The 19678-nt window shown below is 47.7% G+C and overlaps 1 protein-coding gene across 1 annotated transcript; it reads left to right on the top strand.

The window, feature by feature from the left end:
- Positions 1-1676: 1676 nt before the first annotated feature.
- On the top strand, positions 1677-19322 carry LOC310782587 (gamma-aminobutyric acid receptor subunit rho-1-like; the record flags this gene model as incomplete). The annotated part of the gene is made up of 8 exons (XM_083643262.1): positions 1677-1779; positions 3609-3676; positions 3868-4091; positions 5810-5892; positions 7599-7739; positions 7845-7997; positions 10444-10640; positions 19035-19322. Exons 1-8 carry the CDS (start codon positions 1761-1763, stop codon positions 19320-19322), a joined length of 1173 nt encoding a protein of 390 aa, XP_083499388.1. The 5' UTR covers positions 1677-1760.
- Positions 19323-19678: the final 356 nt, after the last annotated feature.

Genomic DNA, 19678 nt, shown 5'->3' with positions numbered 1-19678 from the left:
GGTCTATCTTCAGCCGCTTTGGTCTGCCACAACAGCTAGTTAGTGATAACGGCCCACAACTAGTGTCTGAAGAGTTCAAGACATTCATGGAAGAGAACGGCATTCAGCACATTAAGTCTGCTCCATACCACCCAGCGACTAATGGGCTGGCTGAGAGATTCGTACAGACCATGAAGCAAGCTCTCAAGTCCTCTCAAGGCACACAGTCCCTCAACAGACGTCTCAGTGCATTTCTCTTGTCATACCGAAACACACCTCATGCCACGACAAAGGTGTCCCCTGCTTCGGCTGTGCTCAAGAGACAACTTCGCACTCGACTTGACCTCCTGAGACCTCAAAAGACAAAAGAGGTTGTGCACCTTAACCAAAGAGCTCAAATGGAGAGACGGGCAAAAGCAAAGCTTCGGAGCTTCACAGCTGGAGACAACGTGCTCGCCCGGAACTACACAAAAGGTGTGAAGTGGATGCCTGTGACAGTTGTCGCAAAAACAGGTCCTGTGTCATACACCGTGGAAACCAGTGATCATCTCATCTGGAGAAGACACCTTGATCAACTGCTCCACACTTCTGGTCCCCGTGATGACTCGCCTCAGCCAACATCTCATGTTCCAGAGCAGGAGGCCGACCAAGAACAACATCCATCACCAGAAGAACCCCAGAACCAGCTTTCAGGAATGGACACTGTTCCAGGCACACCTAAACCTGCTCAGGTGCCTACCGGAGACATCATTTCTCCCAGACCAGGACTCATACCGTCCTCACCAAGAGACAATGTGACTGACATACCTACAGGTCGACCCCGAAGAGAGAGACGACCTCCAGATAAACTGACACTGTAGTCTAGAGACTAACCCTCAACATTGGGGCAGAATAATCCCCAGGGTTCAGTCCGGGAGTAGAGGTAGTCTCACCCTCTCTCCCTAGTTCAGGCAAAAGTTCTATTGCTAAAACAAGTTAATTAAAAGTTAATTATATAAATAAGAAATATAGACATTAAGACTGTGGTATAATAATAAAACAAAAAAAGAAAGTATTTGAAGTAAAGAATTTTGAGTAAAATACTGGGACATAGAATTGTTTATTATTTGTTTAAACTACGTTAAAACTAAAGGGGGAGGGATATGTTGTGTATTGACAGCTTGGGTTTATCCCTTTAAGAAGTACCGTCACGCCCTCTGGTGACGCACACACGTCACTGTAATGTCATGTCCTGAATTAAGCAAAATACAAGCCACATGTGAATACTCCCGGTCTCATGTTTCCTCATTATAATGTTGTAATACCGATGTGAAGTATAGTGAGTATACAACAAAACCATAAGCGTCAAAGATTACTTCCATGGGTTTACATTGAGTTTAGTCGGAAAGCCCAAGTCGTTTCATGGGTCGCTCAAGGGTACCATGTTAGTAACAGCGACGCACAAGGGACGGGACAAAGCGTCAATATGCTACGCGCTCGGAGTGAGAACGGGTTGAAAATGATCAATAGCACAAATTTAAAACATATTATGGAGCATTTAAATAATATGGCCTTAATTGACAAAATGCAAAGAGACTATCTATATTTCTCTTATTTACTTATTATTACTCTATATATACTTTCATTTATATTTTAGAGACATTAAATCTCTTTTAATATTTTTTTGTAATTAATTCCAACTGCCTTCCAACAGTCCCATATACAAGAGAAGTCCTGATGTCACGAAAGCCTCGGTTACCAAGTCGGAGCAGATCCTGAGGATCGATGACAATGACTTTACAATGCGACCAGGCTTTGGAGGTAAGTTACCGTTAGCGTACCATTAGTTAGTAGCAATTGGTTCTTGCAGACTTTATACTAACTCCCACCCAATTCACAGTAAATATGGGAAGCGGGGAGTGAATAGAGGCCACAGGAATGTGTCCTAAAACCTGGAAGTTAGCATCGCCTGCTTCCCTCGTCTGGAAGTCAATACGATCTTTGCAGGGGCGTCATGCAAGCCAAAAATCTGAGGGGGCGAACTCTGGTGCCGCCTACAGGGCGGCGGCAAATTTTTGGCGGCGCACCAAGTGCGGCGCCAAATTTTTTTGGGGGGGTTGGACCACACAGACCTTATTTCAGGCGTCTAACCAAAATCCCCATACAGAAATCCCATTGACTTCGAGACGAGGTTAACCCAGGGTGATGCTTACTACTTAGTCTCTTAAAACAGACTGTCTCATCTACATCCGGCGAATGCAGCTATATACAGTCTGTACGTTACACCCCCAGAACATGCACAAGGAAGTTGGGGAAAAAAACCTTCAGACTGGAAGGAAGTTCGACAAAATCCGACCAATCACGACACGTGTGTCCACGGGAAAAATTCTGATTGGACTAATGAGCGGAAGACCCGCCTTAAAAAAATTCTGATTGGACTAATGAGCGGAAGACCCGCCTTTCTGCTTCCCATTCCGGTTGGTGCATGATTCTCCCTCACCAAGTACAGACGGTATGGTGGAAGCATTTGAAAATTGCGGAAGCCAACTCGTCTGTTCTAAGAGACTACTTACTACTGGGTTGGCCTACAAAGATATGTCCTCCCTGCGGTACTGTATAGACTGGGATTATGTCTGAGCCATGCTGCTGTGGGCCACTGATTAATGATCAAGTCTGTACAGTAGCTTTGGGTTTCAATAAGGCCCGTCTAATCTACAACATTAGCAAAGCACAATTCTGTGTGCTCTAATTCTGATGCTTGCATTTCCTCAACAGGTTACAAAGCTCACATGAAATCCCAACGCATTAAGATTTCTTTAAAAACCTACTCTACTATTACTTTAGTGTAACACAGTGCATCTTAAAGTGTGGGCCGAGGCCCCCCCCCCTGTGGACCATGTAGGGACTGCAGGCCAACGACGGGCACACTAGGTTTCAAAACGGAGTAAAAAAACCAATGGGTGACGTCACAGTATACAGTACATGCCCATATTATTTACGGGCGATGTGTACCTAATCTAGAAACCTACAAAAAATGTGTGTCAGGGTTTTTGCTCTTTGTTATTAAATCTGGAAACCTGAAGGAGAAGAAGAAGAAGAAGAAGAAGAAGAAGAAGAAGAAGAAGAAGAAGAAGAAGAAGAAGAACAAGAACAAGAAGAAGAAGAACAAGAAGAAGAACAAGAAGAAGAAGAAGAAGAAGAAGAAGAACAAGAAGAAGAAGAAGAAGAAGAAGAAGAAGAAGAAGAAGAAGAAGAACAAGAAGAAGAACAAGAAGAACAAGAAGAAGAACAAGAACAAGAAAGAAAATAACGGAAACCTCTTAGGCTGCACCATAATGCCAATTAGGATTAGAGTATTCGCTCTACTGGCCTTCTGCCATTTGAGGGAAATCGGACAACAAACTGCTTTTATATGGATTTTGATTAAGCGGAGTAGAAGTCATTTTTGAAACAGAAAGGTTGGAATAAAAACGAGCCGTGAACTCAGAATAATGATAATCCAGACAGTTCAGAAAAAGACACATTGATACATCTGTGCACTTGTTGTCCTGGTCGTACCACCGGACAACACTCCTGTCAGCAGTACTTAAATTGTAAACTGTAAATTAGAGATGAATGGATACACTGTAAACTGCTCTAAATCTTTCTAGGTCCTGCCGTCCCAGTTGGAGTTGATGTTCAGGTTGAAAGTCTGGATACAATCTCAGAGGTTGATATGGTATGTCTGTTTTCCCTCTTAATTATTACGCTTTTAATGTCAGGATCATTTTGCTGTGTTTTTCAAATGGTGGATATCTCATTTGTGATGAAACCTCTTCATGTTTTCTTCTATAATTAAGGATTTATTGTCTTTCACTAATACAGTACAGAAAGATCTCAGCTGTGATGTTTGTTCATTTGTTTTCGCAGGACTTTACAATGACCCTGTACCTGAGGCACTACTGGAAAGATGACCGTCTGTCCTTCCGGAGCAACAACAACCAGAGCTTGACCTTCGACGGCCGCCTGGTGAAGAAAATCTGGGTACCGGACATGTTTTTTGTCCACTCTAAAAAGTCCTTCACCCACGACACCACCACCGATAACGTCATGCTGCGAGTCTACCCAGATGGCAAAGTCCTCTACAGCCTCAGGTAATTGCCTGTGTTGGCAAGGCCCGACACTGAGTGCTCGTCTCTGTATGAAACTATCGACTGTGACTGTTCAAAATTGTTTTTTTTTGGCCATGGCCCAACTAGATTTCAACAAGTAAATCAAATTCACCAAATTCATAAATAAAAAGAAAGAAAGAAATGAAGGCCTTTGAATTTTGTGGTACTGGTTACATCTTATAATAAGAATGCAAAGTGTGTGTGTGTGTGTGTGTGTGTGTGTGTGTGTGTGTGCGTGCGTGCGTGCGTGCGTGCGTGCGTGCGTGCGTGCGTGCGTGCGTGTGTGATTTTACGTGCGATCACGCTGAATCTTTCAGGAAGTGTAAAGAGCGAGCAACCCTGCGGGTGACCTAACCAAGCCTGCTTTTTGAATTAGCTAATTAGGACCGACTACATGGTAAAAAAAATGGCTCATTAGTGGCCAAAATGAGTGACCACAGGTTCAGCACCATGGAGAGCAGCAGAGTGGAGAAGCACACCTGTTGGATTCAGCCAGAGGGGTGGACTGTGAAAACCCCTCTGGGGAGAGAGAGATGAGAGGCTGCATTGGGGAGGAGGTTGGTGGTGGGCGGTGGATCTAATTGCCATTGATTGTCCCATCTAGACAAAGTGGCGCCGGCCGCCACTGTTCAATGTGTTTAGTGAGATGCTGTTCTGCTGTTAATTAGCAGCGTTAATCCTACTGGGCCTGGCCTTGTCAGTTGGGTGAGGTCCTAATGCCAAGGTATTTGCTGTTGTAATCACATTAGAGAGCTTGGCAGCGAGTAACAGCTGGCTATTTGCCTCCTGTTGTGACCATTAGCGTACACTGCCTTAAACTTCCTATTATGTTTCGGGACCCCAAACACAACACAAACGCCGAGAATAGATCAAATATGAATCTGGTTGGTGCCTCAATGTAGCCAAAGATCCTGATCTTTACGAGCATTTACCAGTTTGTGAACTAATGTAGCTTCTGTTCAGCACAGCGCTTCAGCGCTGCTTCTGAATAGTGCCCAGTGCACGGGCGCCGGAAGCAGGGGGACATGGGGACATTTTGTCCCCCTAAAAAAAATCGCTGGGCGTCCGAGTGACAGAGACAGAGCGATAGGGCGAAAATTTGCTCGTCGCCTGAGATGAAATATCCCAACTCGAGCGAAATTTCGCTGCCATTAGTCGCTCGCTGTTCAACGCTGATTGGCTGAGAGTGAGTCAAGGATCACACTGGCTTGGAACAAACCGCTGGTTTATTGTGTGGCAACAAACCGCATTGACAGCTGATTGACAGGCTGACAGCTGACATGAAGTGAAGTCTGTACTACCGGTATACAGCTCGCGTTAGGAGCACGCTGATAGGCTTAGCTTGTAAACAACTACGGTGGCTCGTAGTGGACAAACATCACGACATTGCGTTATAGCCCCCAGATGCCCGTCAATTATTGTGCCTGTTGACGAGCGATTTAAACACAGCGACAGAGTGATTCCAAAGGGTTGAATCGAGCGACGGACAGAAAAATAAATATCTCGGTCTGAACACAGCTTAAGTGACAAAGCAGGGTAAACAGGTGTAACCAATAGCATTAATGAGGGCCCTGGCACTGGAACACCTAAATAGAATGGAAGCATCATTAATGTTATTGGTTACATCTGTGTTTGCCCTGCTTTGAGACCTCAAAATGGCTGCTGTGAAAAGGGTCTATTGTTTTGTCTTGCAATTTCAGGGTCACAGTCACCGCCATGTGCAGCATGGACTTGAGTCGCTTCCCTCTTGATACGCAGATGTGCTCCTTGGAGATAGAGAGCTGTAAGTGACTGATGTGATCAAGTCCCATGTGCTCTTTCAACACGTTCTCACTCCGAACTCGTACCAGAGCCTCGCTTTGTTACGCGCCTTGTGCGTTTGAGGTAACGCATTCCGGGACCTTGTGCGTTTGAGGTAACGCGCCCCGGGACCTTGTGCGTTTGAGGTAACGCGCCCCGGGAGCTTGTGCGTTTGAGGTAACGCGCCCCGGGACCTCGTGCGTTTGAGGTAACGCGCCCCGGGACCTTGTGCGTTTGAGGTAATGCGCCCCACGTGCCCCGAGACCGTTGTGCTGTTGTGCATGTTATGGAACGCACCACAGGCTCAACTGCACTGTGGGGTCACGCAGCGGTCAAATTATCCCCTACAGGTTGGGTTTAGGCATTGGGTGGGCGGTCTAAGGGTTAGGCATTGGGTGGGTGGTCTTAGGGTTAGTCATTGGGTAGGTGGTCTTAGGGTTAGACATTGGATGGGCGGTCTTAGGGTTAGGCATTGGGTGGGTGGTCTTAGGGTTAGGCATTGGGTAGGTGGTCTTAGGGTTAGACATTGGGTAGGTGGTCTTAGGGTTAAGCATTGGGTAGGTGGTCTTAGGGTTAGGCATTGGGTAGGATGTCTTAGGGTTAGACATTGGGTAGGTGGTCTTAGGGTTAAGCATTGGGTAGGTGGTCTTAGGGTTAGGGTCTGGATGTGGTGGGCTTAGCGTTAGTTTGCGACTTCGACTTCAGTCTTCAACTTGTTCTGTACGACGAGCCCGATGGCATACTTGACCTTTGCCTGAACCAGGGATGCTGTTACTCGTTTTAAGAAGTAGGCTCTAGTACGAGTTCGGAGTTAGAACGGGCTGGCTCTTTCCTCTGATAATTCCCATGGTCATTGCTATAGACATTCTTATGGTAATTGGGGAGATTGTTTGAGAGTCTTCTTGTTTTCTCCTGCTTCTTTATTTCTATGTTAATACACTACTACTGAAGAAGACCACTTTTCAGAGCAAACCCTTGTTTTAGTAAATACTTCACTGTTGTACCCTGTGCTCAGTACATTGTACGTCCTCAAATAGAAGTCTAGTCCAGTGGTTCCGAAAGCGGGGTAAACAAAGACTACCAGCGGGCCTTGAAAGAGAAGGTCCCCAACAAAGACGGTTACATGCAGTGGCGGACTGCATAATCGGGCACGTCGGGCAAATGCCCGGTGGCCTGGCCTGGCCTGGCCTGCAAAAAAAAAAAAAAAAAAAAAAAACATTTTTTTTTTTTTTTTGCATGCCAGGCCAGGCCACTCACTGAACAGCAGGCCAGGCGCCGCCTACTGGTTTACTAGTGGTTTTATTACTTTATTCAGGTTTAAAGTGGGTGCATCTCATTGTAAAATTGGACTTGGCCCAAATTGGGCTTCAAACGGCCCAAATCTGGCTTTAAACGGCCCAAATCTGGCTTTAAACGACCCAAATTGGGCTTCAAATGGCCCAAATCTGGCTTCAAACGGCCCAAATTGAGCTTCAAACGGCCCAAATTTTTCACCGCCGCCCTTCGGACGCCGGCATGCGCGTCGGCCCATATCGGCCTGGCCTACTTTTTATCTAATGCCCGGCCTGAATTATGATCCCAGTCCGCCCCGGTTACATGCATAGCTATTGCTCTCTCCAACTGTAGTGTAGACAGTGTTAGTGCTAAATCACTTGTACAAACAGTGATGTTTTGGATGATGTGCTCCAGACGCATATACAGATGATGACCTGATGCTGTATTGGAAGGAGGGGAACCGATCGTTAAACACAGATGAGCGAATTTCCCTCTCCCAGTTCCTCATCCAGGAGTTTCATACCACCACACGGCTGGCCTTCTACAGCAGCACAGGTACACTACTGAGGCCGGGCAGTTTCAGTTTTAGAGCGCAATCACCAAACCATACTGGGAAAGTTCAATCGGATGTCGACATCTGATTCCATCTCGTCTTTCCAGGCTGGTACAACCGTCTGTACATCAACTTCACCCTGCGGCGGCACATCTTCTTCTTCCTGCTGCAGACCTACTTCCCTGCTACTCTGATGGTCATGCTGTCCTGGGTGTCCTTCTGGATCGACCGCAGGGCCGTGCCTGCCAGAGTGCCACTGGGTGAGAGGCCTTGGCTGTTGGGATAAGCGAGTACACCATTATCTGTATCCGTATCTGTACGGGGGTGGGGTGGGGGGGCTTAAATGAAGCGGGGTTACGAGTGAAAGTGGGCGTGGCTTACGTTTTTTGTTGTTGGCACGTCAGCTTGCCGAGAAGCCACCAAAACGTTCAAAGTATGGCTAAAAAAAGTATCAAATGAAGTATTCTATTTGATCTGTATCACTGTAAGGGTAGTGGTATTGGTACTGGTATCGTAGTATCGTAGTTTTTTAAACGATACCCAGCCCTAATCGCGTGTAGGCCTAACATTAGGTGAAAATGTTCCAATGTTAGTGAGTCCATCTTTCTCTGGATGGAGCGCTGCTCACTGCTGTTTAGGAGACCGTTTGGATTTCACTTTTGATTCTTCATTTCCTGTGGTGCTGGGCAACATATCCGTTTGACTGTATATAGATATCGTGATATGAGATGAGATATCTTCTTAGATTTTGGATATTGTGATATCATAATATCGTGATATGATAGAGTACTTTATTAATCCCCTGGGGGAAATTCTTGTGTTAGAGCAGAAGCCAATGTCAGTACATCTCAGTAAAACACACACAAGAGAAAGAGTCTAGTCAGAAATATGTCAGACATAGAAACCATGTCAGAAACATGTCAAGAAAGCACAGCATTTAAGTTATCTACAATAAAGTTAAATAAAATAAGATAAGAAATTGCACCTGTAATTTACAGCTGTAAGCAAGCACACATGTTCTATGTGGCCAAAATGGACATTGTGCAACATCATTATAAAGTGACATACAGATTGTGCAATGATGAAATGAGGGTTCACCAGCGTATCTATATTGAGGGGTGTGGAGGAGAGAGGGAGAGGGAGTGAAAGGAGGAGTCTGCTCTCCCTGCATGTATCTATGAGAGGGGTGTGGAGGAGAGAGGGAGAGGGAGTGAAAGGAGGAGTCTGCTCTCCCTGCATGTATCTATGAGAGGGGTGTGGAGGAGAGAGGGAGAGGGAGTGAAAGGAGGAGTCTGCTCTCCCTGCATGTATCTATGGGAGGGGTGTGGAGGAGAGAGGGAGAGGGAATGAAAGGAGGAGTCTGCTCTCCCTGCATGTATCTATGGGAGGGGTGTGGAGGAGAGAGGGAGAGGGAGTGAAAGGAGGAGTCTGCTCTCCCTGCATGTATCTATGGGAGGGGTGTGGAGGAGAGAGGGAGAGGGAGTGAAAGGAGGAGTCTGCTCTCCCTGCATGTATCTATGTGAGGGGTGTGGAGGAGAGAGGGAGAGGGAGTGAAAGGAGGAGTCTGCTCTCCCTGCATGTATCTATGGGAGGGGTGTGGAGGAGAGAGGGAGAGGGAGTGAAAGGAGGAGTCTGCTCTCCCTGCATGTATCTATGGGAGGGGTGTGGAGGAGAGAGGGAGAGGGAGTGAAAGGAGGAGTCTGCTCTCCCTGCATGTATCTATGGGAGGGGTGTGGAGGAGAGAGGGAGAGGGAGTGAAAGGAGGAGTCTGCTCTCCCTGCATGTATCTATGGGAGGGGTGTGGAGGAGAGAGGGAGAGGGAGAGAAAGGAGGAGTCTGCTCTCCCTGCATGTATCTATGGGAGGGGTGTGGAGGAGAGAGGGAGTGAAAGGAGGAGTCTGCTCTCCCTGCATGTATCTATGGGAGGGGTGTGGAGGAGAGAGGGAGAGGGAGTGAAAGGAGGAGTCTGCTCTCCCTGCATGTATCTATGGGAGGGGTGTGGAGGAGAGAGGGAGAGGGAGTGAAAGGAGGAGTCTGCTCTCCCTGCATGTATCTATGGGAGGGGTGTGGAGGAGAGAGGGAGAGGGAGTGAAAGGAGGAGTCTGCTCTCCCTGCATGTACGTGACTTATTATACATGCTAATTGCAGTGGGCACAAAAGAAGATATGGCATAAGTTTCGGCTTTTCCTGGTTTTAAAGGCTGCATTACAGTAAAGTGATGTTATTTTCTACCAGACTGTTGTAGACAGATTATTTGCCTTTTCCCATTTAGTTATTATACCCACATTACTGATGATTATTTATCATAAAATCTCATTGTGTCAATATTTTATGAAAGCACCAAGTGAACATTTAGCCCACTTGGTAGAAAATACTGAGATATATCGTGTATCGCCATACAGCGATATGAATTTTGGTCCATAGCACCTGGGACGAACTGGGATTCGAACCCACAACCTTCTTGATTTGAGGTGACAGTGCTAACCACTGCTACCATGCTGTGGGTGGAGAAATGTTCAAACGTGACTCCAGAAATTCATCTGGGTGATTCTTGCAGGCCCACGTTGTGATTTAAGGTGATAAGATGGGTGTATTTTTTACATTAAAATCTTGCCAAGTGCAGCACATGACCTAAGCATCTGATTTTAGGCCTGTTTCGACCTCTCACCCCCCCCCCCCCCTCCCTCCTGCGTGTCTGTGCTTCAGGTATAACCACGGTGCTCACCATGTCCACCATCATCACTGGGGTTAACGCCTCCATGCCCAGGGTCTCCTACATCAAAGCTGTGGACATTTACCTCTGGGTCAGTTTCGTCTTCGTCTTCCTGTCGGTGATAGAGTACGCCGCCGTCAACTACCTGTCTACGCTACAGGAACGCAAGGAGAGGAAACTACGAGAACAGGTTGGTGCCAATCGGTTCACTCAACACTTCTCTACTATGGTGTCATTTCTATTTTGAGCTTGAAACTGACTTCCCATGGGTGTGTGAGAAGTGAAACAATGGGGTGAAATAATTCTACATTTGTTTCTAATGCAGTTTAACTTTTTTCCCAAACTCTCTATAAACAAGTGTCACTATCACTATAGTCAATGTAAAAATCCAACCGTATAAAATATGCCATCATGGACAGCACGCTGTCGCCTCATAGCGAGAAGGATGTTGGTTCGAATCTCTACCCCGGTCCTTTCTGTTCCTGTTTTGAAACCTTGAGTTTGGCATTTTGAGTGTCGCCGTCTTGTTTTGGAGCCAGAAGCAGCTAGCGCGAGACCAGCGGTTTCCCAGAGAGCCGCCTGCTATAATTGGTCCGTGACCTGTCAATCACGCCCCAAAGCATAGTCTGCTTTATCGTCTATTTTACTCGAAATGGACCATAATTTACAAAACGAACATCATACTGTATTGATAAATCAAATGAGAATTAGGGGCTGTTGTGATCGACACATTATGGACTGTACTGTATCATGAGAAATATGAATGAACATATTATGATTTAACATGTTGTCCTCTCTAGCTAAGACACCTCTATTGAGAGGAGACAAATGGCTTTTGTGGTTGCCCCAGGACGTTTCACACCTCTCAGAGCCTCAAAGGATTCCGGCCATTGTTTTATCTCTAAGGGTACTCAAGCCATAAAACCCCCCTCTCCCTTGCTTCACCTTACAGAATGGGCACAGTCCAGCTCACAGAGCGCTATCATTGGCCAGAACCATCACAAAAGACACATGACAAGCCAATGAGAACCCTTTGTGACTTCCCCATACAGTGAGACAAAACTGTGGGGAAAGCAGTTTTTAACTTGCAGTCTACAGAATGAGTCTCAACTAAGCTTTCGTGCGCAGCGGAAGGGTCTGGAGGAGCCAGGAAGCCAGCTCCCCTCCCCCGCTCGCTGCACCCCCTGCGCTGCAACAAAGGCCTGACCAGGGCCTCAGAAGGAACCAGGCCTCACTCAGAAAACGCCTACCAAAGGCCAGCCGTAAGTCCCACGAGACATAGCATGCTTACACTGAGATAGTTATACTTAATCTCAGTTTAATTTAAGTCGGTTTAGCGTTATAAGTCGCAGGGAAAAACCTCCTTACGCTTCCAGACTTACCACAGCCTGGCATAACGCCAGCTGTTGACCAAGCTTCCAGGCAAGAACGCCTGACTGACGACCCTCCCCGCGCACCGCACGTGCAGGAGAAGAAGAAGAACGCCACACCGCAGCAGGGCAAACCAACGGCTGCAGAAAGACACACCGTGGCCCCAGTCGCAGAACCCACAGCCGACGAAGGACGCAGAAGACCCACCGTGGCTGGCATCCAGCCACAGCCGCAGCACTCCTTCGACTCAACCAGCAGAGAGACTGCACGTCCACCCCCGGCATCGTCGACCCCCATCAGACGTCCGCTGCATGCTTGCCCAGGCCAGATCGCACGTCGGCCCCGACGTCAACTCAGCCAAACCCACAGCGCACAGGACAGCCGTGCCAACAACGGAACGATTCACTTAGCAGAGTGAATCCGCGTGAGAGTTTATGGTTTAATGGTTCTGGGCAGAGTCAGGGGTTAAAATGCATTACCATGTATGTGTTGATTACAGTATCCTGTATGTCGATGTGACTGTTAGCGATCTGTGAGAATTGAGGCCACCAGCGTGTTCTCTCTCTCCCCTGCTCTCCCTCTCTCTCTCTCCCCGTCGATCTCCCTCTCAGTCCTTCCTCAAAATTGACAAAACCGCCATTTTGAAAAGGAGGCGGTCTTCACACGACCAGACCGCCCCTCAGCCAATCCTGGGGTGACATAAGACACTCCACCTTCTCCGCCCTCCTTGCCTCCACACACCCACACACACACACACACAAGTGCTAATTAACACCCACATACTCACATACCCACACACCCAGGCCTGCCAGCCAGGCAGACTTAAAGCACACACACACACACACACACACACACACACAATTGATAATGTTTGTTCACATTAGGTATTAGCTATAGATGTGGTAGAGTATTAGTCATAAAAGTAAATGTGATGAACTGATATTTTAATCATTATGTTAATGTCAATTGATATTGTGATTTATTAAATCTTTTTATTACATAATGCTATGAATCTTGGTGGTTATTCCTGAGGTATTTTATCTGTGGAAATCTGTGACAGAAGCTTACGAACTTTGACCTTCAATTAACTGTACAATGTACACTATATCACTATGAGACTGATATGACAATTTGGTTTGGTGTCTAATCTAGTCATAACTGACTTTTAGACAGGTCTGTAGCCTTAACTACAGTGGTGCCCCGAATCTTACAGAGAATACAATATTTTCTGTCAAATCTAATAAATTTATGAATATTAATAATTCATAATTATTAATAATCATATTTCATAACCAAACCAGCTCCTGCGAGCACAACATAAATGGTGCCCCGTGTGAGGCTTCTAATATCAGTATTTCCACAGATATGATATGCATGAATAATAAAAATTCATAAATTTTTGAAAAATCAAAGTTTTTCAAATTTTTCCAAAATCAGGTTTTCTATAGCGCTTTGCCAAGCAAATCACATGCGTCAGAAGACACTAAAGGAACTCTAATCATAAAATATGGAATCTTCCCATAATCTTAACACAAGTTAGGATTTGTATTGAATATTTATGAGCAAAACAGTCCCAAAGACAACAGCTCAGTTTAAAATCCTTGATTCCATTTTTATGTTAGAAACCACAGTTAACACTGTTTCCCACTGTGCCTTCAACCTAAATACCTAAATTGTGAGAGATAGCAATTGTTCCATCTATCAGAGAGTGACTCTATCAGAGTGTAAACAAACAGTACTGCGCATTTTTAAGTGGAACCTTTGATGCTAATTTGAAAGCCACACTGGCAAAGGGTGGGGGGAAGTCAGGCTGCCCCCCCCCTCACATTAGCATTCAAAAACATTCACCCTGGCTCTCAACAGCCAGAGACAAAGTGTAAACAAAGCCCTGTGACCACCAGTCACAGTGAATTTGCATGCGAAAGAAAGGCAGGCACACCCTGCACTTGATGACACTGACAGCAGACACCAGCCGAGTGACAGCTGACAGATGTCAAACTAACTGCATGCAATTGGCAGCTAACTCACAGAGAGACTGTCACATTTGGGCCATTCTTTAATTAGGATTAGTAACTGTGGGCATTAACGGCAGTGATGCCATAGCAACACGGTGAGTGCACACACCTTTTGCTTAAAATTGACAGCAGTAAAACAGCTGCTTGACTCATCGCGATGAGCCCGCGCTGCCACAAGATGGTCAGCGCTGAAACTTTCTTTAAGATGGCCGCCACCGACTTGCAAGCGGTAGCCGCCTCTCTCATCTGCCCGCCCACGGGAGGAGCAGATGAATTTAGCATTGTAATGCTAACACTAGCGGTCCTAATAATTCCATTGGGAATTATTTTCTTTCTGCAAAATCGCAGATTCCAGGTGCAGGACGCTGCGCATCAGCGGCAGACCACTGTCTACCAGACGCAGATAGGCAGACTGCGCAACAGCTGTCAAGCTACGCTGCAGGCCAACCTGGGTCTGCATCGACAAGCCCAGGTCTGCCAAACAGAATTAGCCCGACTGCGTACCGAAGTTTCCCGGCTGCAACAGAGCCAAAAGGGCATGCCGACCGGATCCACGGCGGCCCTCGGACCCAGAACGGTCCCCCTCTCGGGTCGCACTGCTCCACCAACCACCCGAGCAGTGATCGCACGGCTAAACGCGAGAACGGCCAAGCAGCGAGAGCACCAGAAGGCCTTAACCCCGCCGGAACCGGAGGCTGACACGCCTCCTAGGGCTAGACCAACCCCTGACTCGAATCAGACCCCCGCACACCACTTAGCGCCCGCGCTGGCAAGCAGCCGCGCTGCTAGACATCGCGACACCACACCGCGAAAGGGGGGAGACCGCTCTCACAACGAGCAAACTGATTCAGGCTATTCAGCCCAGCAGTCGTCATCCGATTCCGAGCTCGACTTCCATGCTTTTGACATACCAGTCAGTCATTCATCCGAGCAACCTACGTGTAGAATCAGACGTTATTCACGCTTTCATCCAGCTCTGACTTCCACCTCAGAGCACAAACTGCTGACAGTCAAACGACTTGACAGCGCCATTTCCGGTTATGACAAAACAATCCACACTGCAACCCCCTGCAGGGAGGAACGTGTGTCTTACCGGCTTTCCATTTATCACGCCCGGGGCGAGTCGATCGACTACCGCCCTGTGCGTTATAAACCGTCATTTGCTCAGGCCACCAGCGGGTGCGCTGATGAGTCAGATCCAGTCACTAAGTTCCGGCAGATCCACTCCGCTTCCCAAACAGAGAGCGTGACTATGATGAGCAGGGGAAACAAACAGCATTCACAGCTGGACACAGACCAACTGCCCAGTTATGCTAACCTGTCATTCAGAGAGGATCCTGCTAGGTCTTTCTCACAAGAGGCTATCCAGCCTCACTCATTTTCTAGCTCCTGTCCACCAAGGAAACAGGAAGTCAGCTCTTCCACCCCTCCCCCCGAAAGGGGGGACCCCGGGCATGATGACATTAGTCGCTCTTTGGTGCCCAATCGGGCAAACGGCCACTCCTTCTTGCAGCCTCTACTGCCAAAACAGAGTGATTCAGGACTCTCTCTCCGAGAAGCAGAGTCACGCTATCACTTACTGAAGTCAATCGCAAACGACATTGACTTGTTCGATCCCGCCAGTCACGAGGTACACTTGACCGATTATCTCAACGAAGTCGAACGTGGTTCGCAGGCTCTGCCACACGCCTCGCCGCGAGAGAAAGCTCAACTGATATGGAGCACGAGCTCAAAGCACGTGCGTGCGTTTATCCAAACGCAACCTTCCCATATCAGAGATGACTTTGACAAGCTTCGCGAAGCCTTGGGCGAAGAGTACATCCTTACCCAGTCGTCAGCGGCGGGGAGGAACGCGGCCTTACACGTCAAACAGAATTACCAGGAACATCCTAGGGATTACTTTAGACGCTTGAAGAAGATATATAGTCAAGGTAGAAATGGCCCGGATCAATCAGACGTGCCACGTCTCAAGGAACTCTTCCTAGACGGTCTGCATGACTCGGTGCGCCCATCCGTAGCCCTAGACGCACGTTGGTATGACCGAAGCATGCGCACGGTCCTCAAAACCGCCTCAATAGCGTGGGAGGTGGAAACCGAAGCAAAAAGCAGAAATGGCCAGTTTCAACCCACCAACCGCGTGTGTGTGGACCCAGAGACGGTACCACACACACGCTCACCACGCAGGCCAGACCACCTGGTTCTGCCGGACAGAGCCAAGGGGGGTAGCTGCTGCCCAAAGAGACATCACAGTCGCGCCACAGGGCGCGAACGGCGTGAGTCTCCTCAGCACACTAGGCCCTCCACCCAATTAGACATCCGAACGGGCGCCAGACGCCTGACGGGCAGGGTGGGCATTCAAGCCACCAGAGGCCCTCCCAGGAGATGACATCAAACTCGGTGAAGGGCGGGTGACTGGACGCAGCCACCCTGTCACCCCTGACAGTCACCTGTCACTCGGCTCTCACCCTTATCTCTATGTAGGCTAGATGCATTGTCAACGCTGTGCTGTGAAACATAACACCTTTACGGCAGGCAGACCACATCAAAATAGGACAAAGCTTGGCACATAGCTACACATAGACACATAGCACAACACTGCTGGAATGCAGCACACATTCAAAATCACACCCTGTCACCCTCTCTCTCCTTCTCTCCTCCTGCCCTTCCCTGTTTACCATGTTGATTTTGAAATGATGTTGTGTATGTGACCTTAAGGTTGTATTATCTATATGGTAATGAGTCTAGGTATGGTTAGGAGTCTGCCCAGAACCAAACCTGAACTATGAACGGCCTGAGTATGACACTTTGATCCCACAGAACAGATGGACATGGACCAAAAGTTACAGCAAACTGTCTGTACAGCCCTTCATCCTCGCCCGCGGACAGCAGGTCGACCGCAGTCCACAGACGAGGAGGGGGGATGTTGTGATCGACACATTATGGACTGTACTGTATCATGAGAAATATGAATGAACATATTATGATTTAACATGTTGTCCTCTCTAGCTAAGACACCTCTATTGAGAGGAGACAAATGGCTTTTGTGGTTGCCCCAGGACGTTTCACACCTCTCAGAGCCTCAAAGGATTCCGGCCATTGTTTTATCTCTAAGGGTACTCAAGCCATAAAACCCCCCTCTCCCTTGCTTCACCTTACAGAATGGGCACAGTCCAGCTCACAGAGCGCTATCATTGGCCAGAACCATCACAAAAGACACATGACAAGCCAATGAGAACCCTTTGTGACTTCCCCATACAGTGAGACAAAACTGTGGGGAAAGCAGTTTTTAACTTGCAGTCTACAGAATGAGTCTCAACTAAGCTTTCGTGCGCAGCGGAAGGGTCTGGAGGAGCCAGGAAGCCAGCTCCCCTCCCCCGCTCGCTGCACCCCCTGCGCTGCAACAAAGGCCTGACCAGGGCCTCAGAAGGAACCAGGCCTCACTCAGAAAACGCCTACCAAAGGCCAGCCGTAAGTCCCACGAGACATAGCATGCTTACACTGAGATAGTTATACTTAATCTCAGTTTAATTTAAGTCGGTTTAGCGTTATAAGTCGCAGGGAAAAACCTCCTTACGCTTCCAGACTTACCACAGCCTGGCATAACGCCAGCTGTTGACCAAGCTTCCAGGCAAGAACGCCTGACTGACGACCCTCCCCGCGCACCGCACGTGCAGGAGAAGAAGAAGAACGCCACACCGCAGCAGGGCAAACCAACGGCTGCAGAAAGACACACCGTGGCCCCAGTCGCAGAACCCACAGCCGACGAAGGACGCAGAAGACCCACCGTGGCTGGCATCCAGCCACAGCCGCAGCACTCCTTCGACTCAACCAGCAGAGAGACTGCACGTCCACCCCCGGCATCGTCGACCCCCATCAGACGTCCGCTGCATGCTTGCCCAGGCCAGATCGCACGTCGGCCCCGACGTCAACTCAGCCAAACCCACAGCGCACAGGACAGCCGTGCCAACAACGGAACGATTCACTTAGCAGAGTGAATCCGCGTGAGAGTTTATGGTTTAATGGTTCTGGGCAGAGTCAGGGGTTAAAATGCATTACCATGTATGTGTTGATTACAGTATCCTGTATGTCGATGTGACTGTTAGCGATCTGTGAGAATTGAGGCCACCAGCGTGTTCTCTCTCTCCCCTGCTCTCCCTCTCTCTCTCTCCCCGTCGATCTCCCTCTCAGTCCTTCCTCAAAATTGACAAAACCGCCATTTTGAAAAGGAGGCGGTCTTCACACGACCAGACCGCCCCTCAGCCAATCCTGGGGTGACATAAGACACTCCACCTTCTCCGCCCTCCTTGCCTCCACACACCCACACACACACACACACAAGTGCTAATTAACACCCACATACTCACATACCCACACACCCAGGCCTGCCAGCCAGGCAGACTTAAAGCACACACACACACACACACACACACACACACAATTGATAATGTTTGTTCACATTAGGTATTAGCTATAGATGTGGTAGAGTATTAGTCATAAAAGTAAATGTGATGAACTGATATTTTAATCATTATGTTAATGTCAATTGATATTGTGATTTATTAAATCTTTTTATTACATAATGCTATGAATCTTGGTGGTTATTCCTGAGGTATTTTATCTGTGGAAATCTGTGACAGAAGCTTACGAACTTTGACCTTCAATTAACTGTACAATGTACACTATATCACTATGAGACTGATATGACAATTTGGTTTGGTGTCTAATCTAGTCATAACTGACTTTTAGACAGGTCTGTAGCCTTAACTACAGTGGTGCCCCGAATCTTACAGAGAATACAATATTTTCTGTCAAATCTAATAAATTTATGAATATTAATAATTCATAATTATTAATAATCATATTTCATAACCAAACCAGCTCCTGCGAGCACAACAGGGCCAATTTCCCCATTTCTATACAATCTTTTTGCAGCCAATGGAGTCACATCCTGCAGGCCATTCGAAAGACCGCATAGCTTCATTTTTCAGAACCGGGGGTTGCCCCTTGGTAGAATCACTAGACATTGCTTTACTAGTATCAAGAAAATAACAAATTCAGTCAAGAAATTGATAGATTTACATTGCACAATCATAGGATTAGATTTCTTTGGAGATATTTTTCAAATGCAAGGTACAATTTGGACATATACACTATTTACTGTAGAATGAAACACTTCAAGTACTTTTGTACCTCTGCAGCTGCCCTGTACCTGCGGTATGGCCCATCCAGGCATGATGTTGGACAGCTACAGCGAGGTGGACTTCAACACCACGGGGACCTACGGCATGCCGCAGGAGAACGGGCTGAAAAGGGAGAGGCTGCTGGTGCAGCTGGCCATGGAGAGCGACCAGGTCACCGGCCATGTTGGCTCCAGTGCCTACAGCAACATCTGGATCGACACGCACGCCATAGACAAATACTCGCGGGTCATCTTTCCTGCGTCGTACATTCTCTTCAACATCATCTACTGGTCTATCTACTGCTAACACATGGGACTACTGCATGAGGCAGACTAAAAGAGCAACCTAGGTTTGAACGCTTCAAGAAGTGTGAACAATCTGCAGCCTCGCTCATCAAAGTGGTGACGAGATGTACCGCGGTAGAGGGGAAACCGTGCACTGAACTCACAAATTCAGGGGATTCAGATAGAAGTCATAAGTTGTAGTGATACTTCTGATCATCCTCGATGTATGAACACACATGAAACCATGCCGGTTCATAGGGCCAGGGCCGTAGCCAGGGATTTCGGGCCCCATGAAAGGATATCACATCGGGCCCATGGATGCCGCCGTCCGGAGGGTGGCGACGAAAATTTTTGGCCATTTGGGGCCCCTGTCAGTCA

Source organism: Poromitra crassiceps (genome assembly GCF_964638095.1).
Source record: "Poromitra crassiceps genome assembly, chromosome: 9".
NCBI lineage: Eukaryota > Metazoa > Chordata > Actinopteri > Beryciformes > Melamphaidae > Poromitra > Poromitra crassiceps.
The sequence above is the reverse complement of the archived record's forward strand: the minus strand, read 5'-3'. Positions and strand labels throughout refer to the sequence as shown.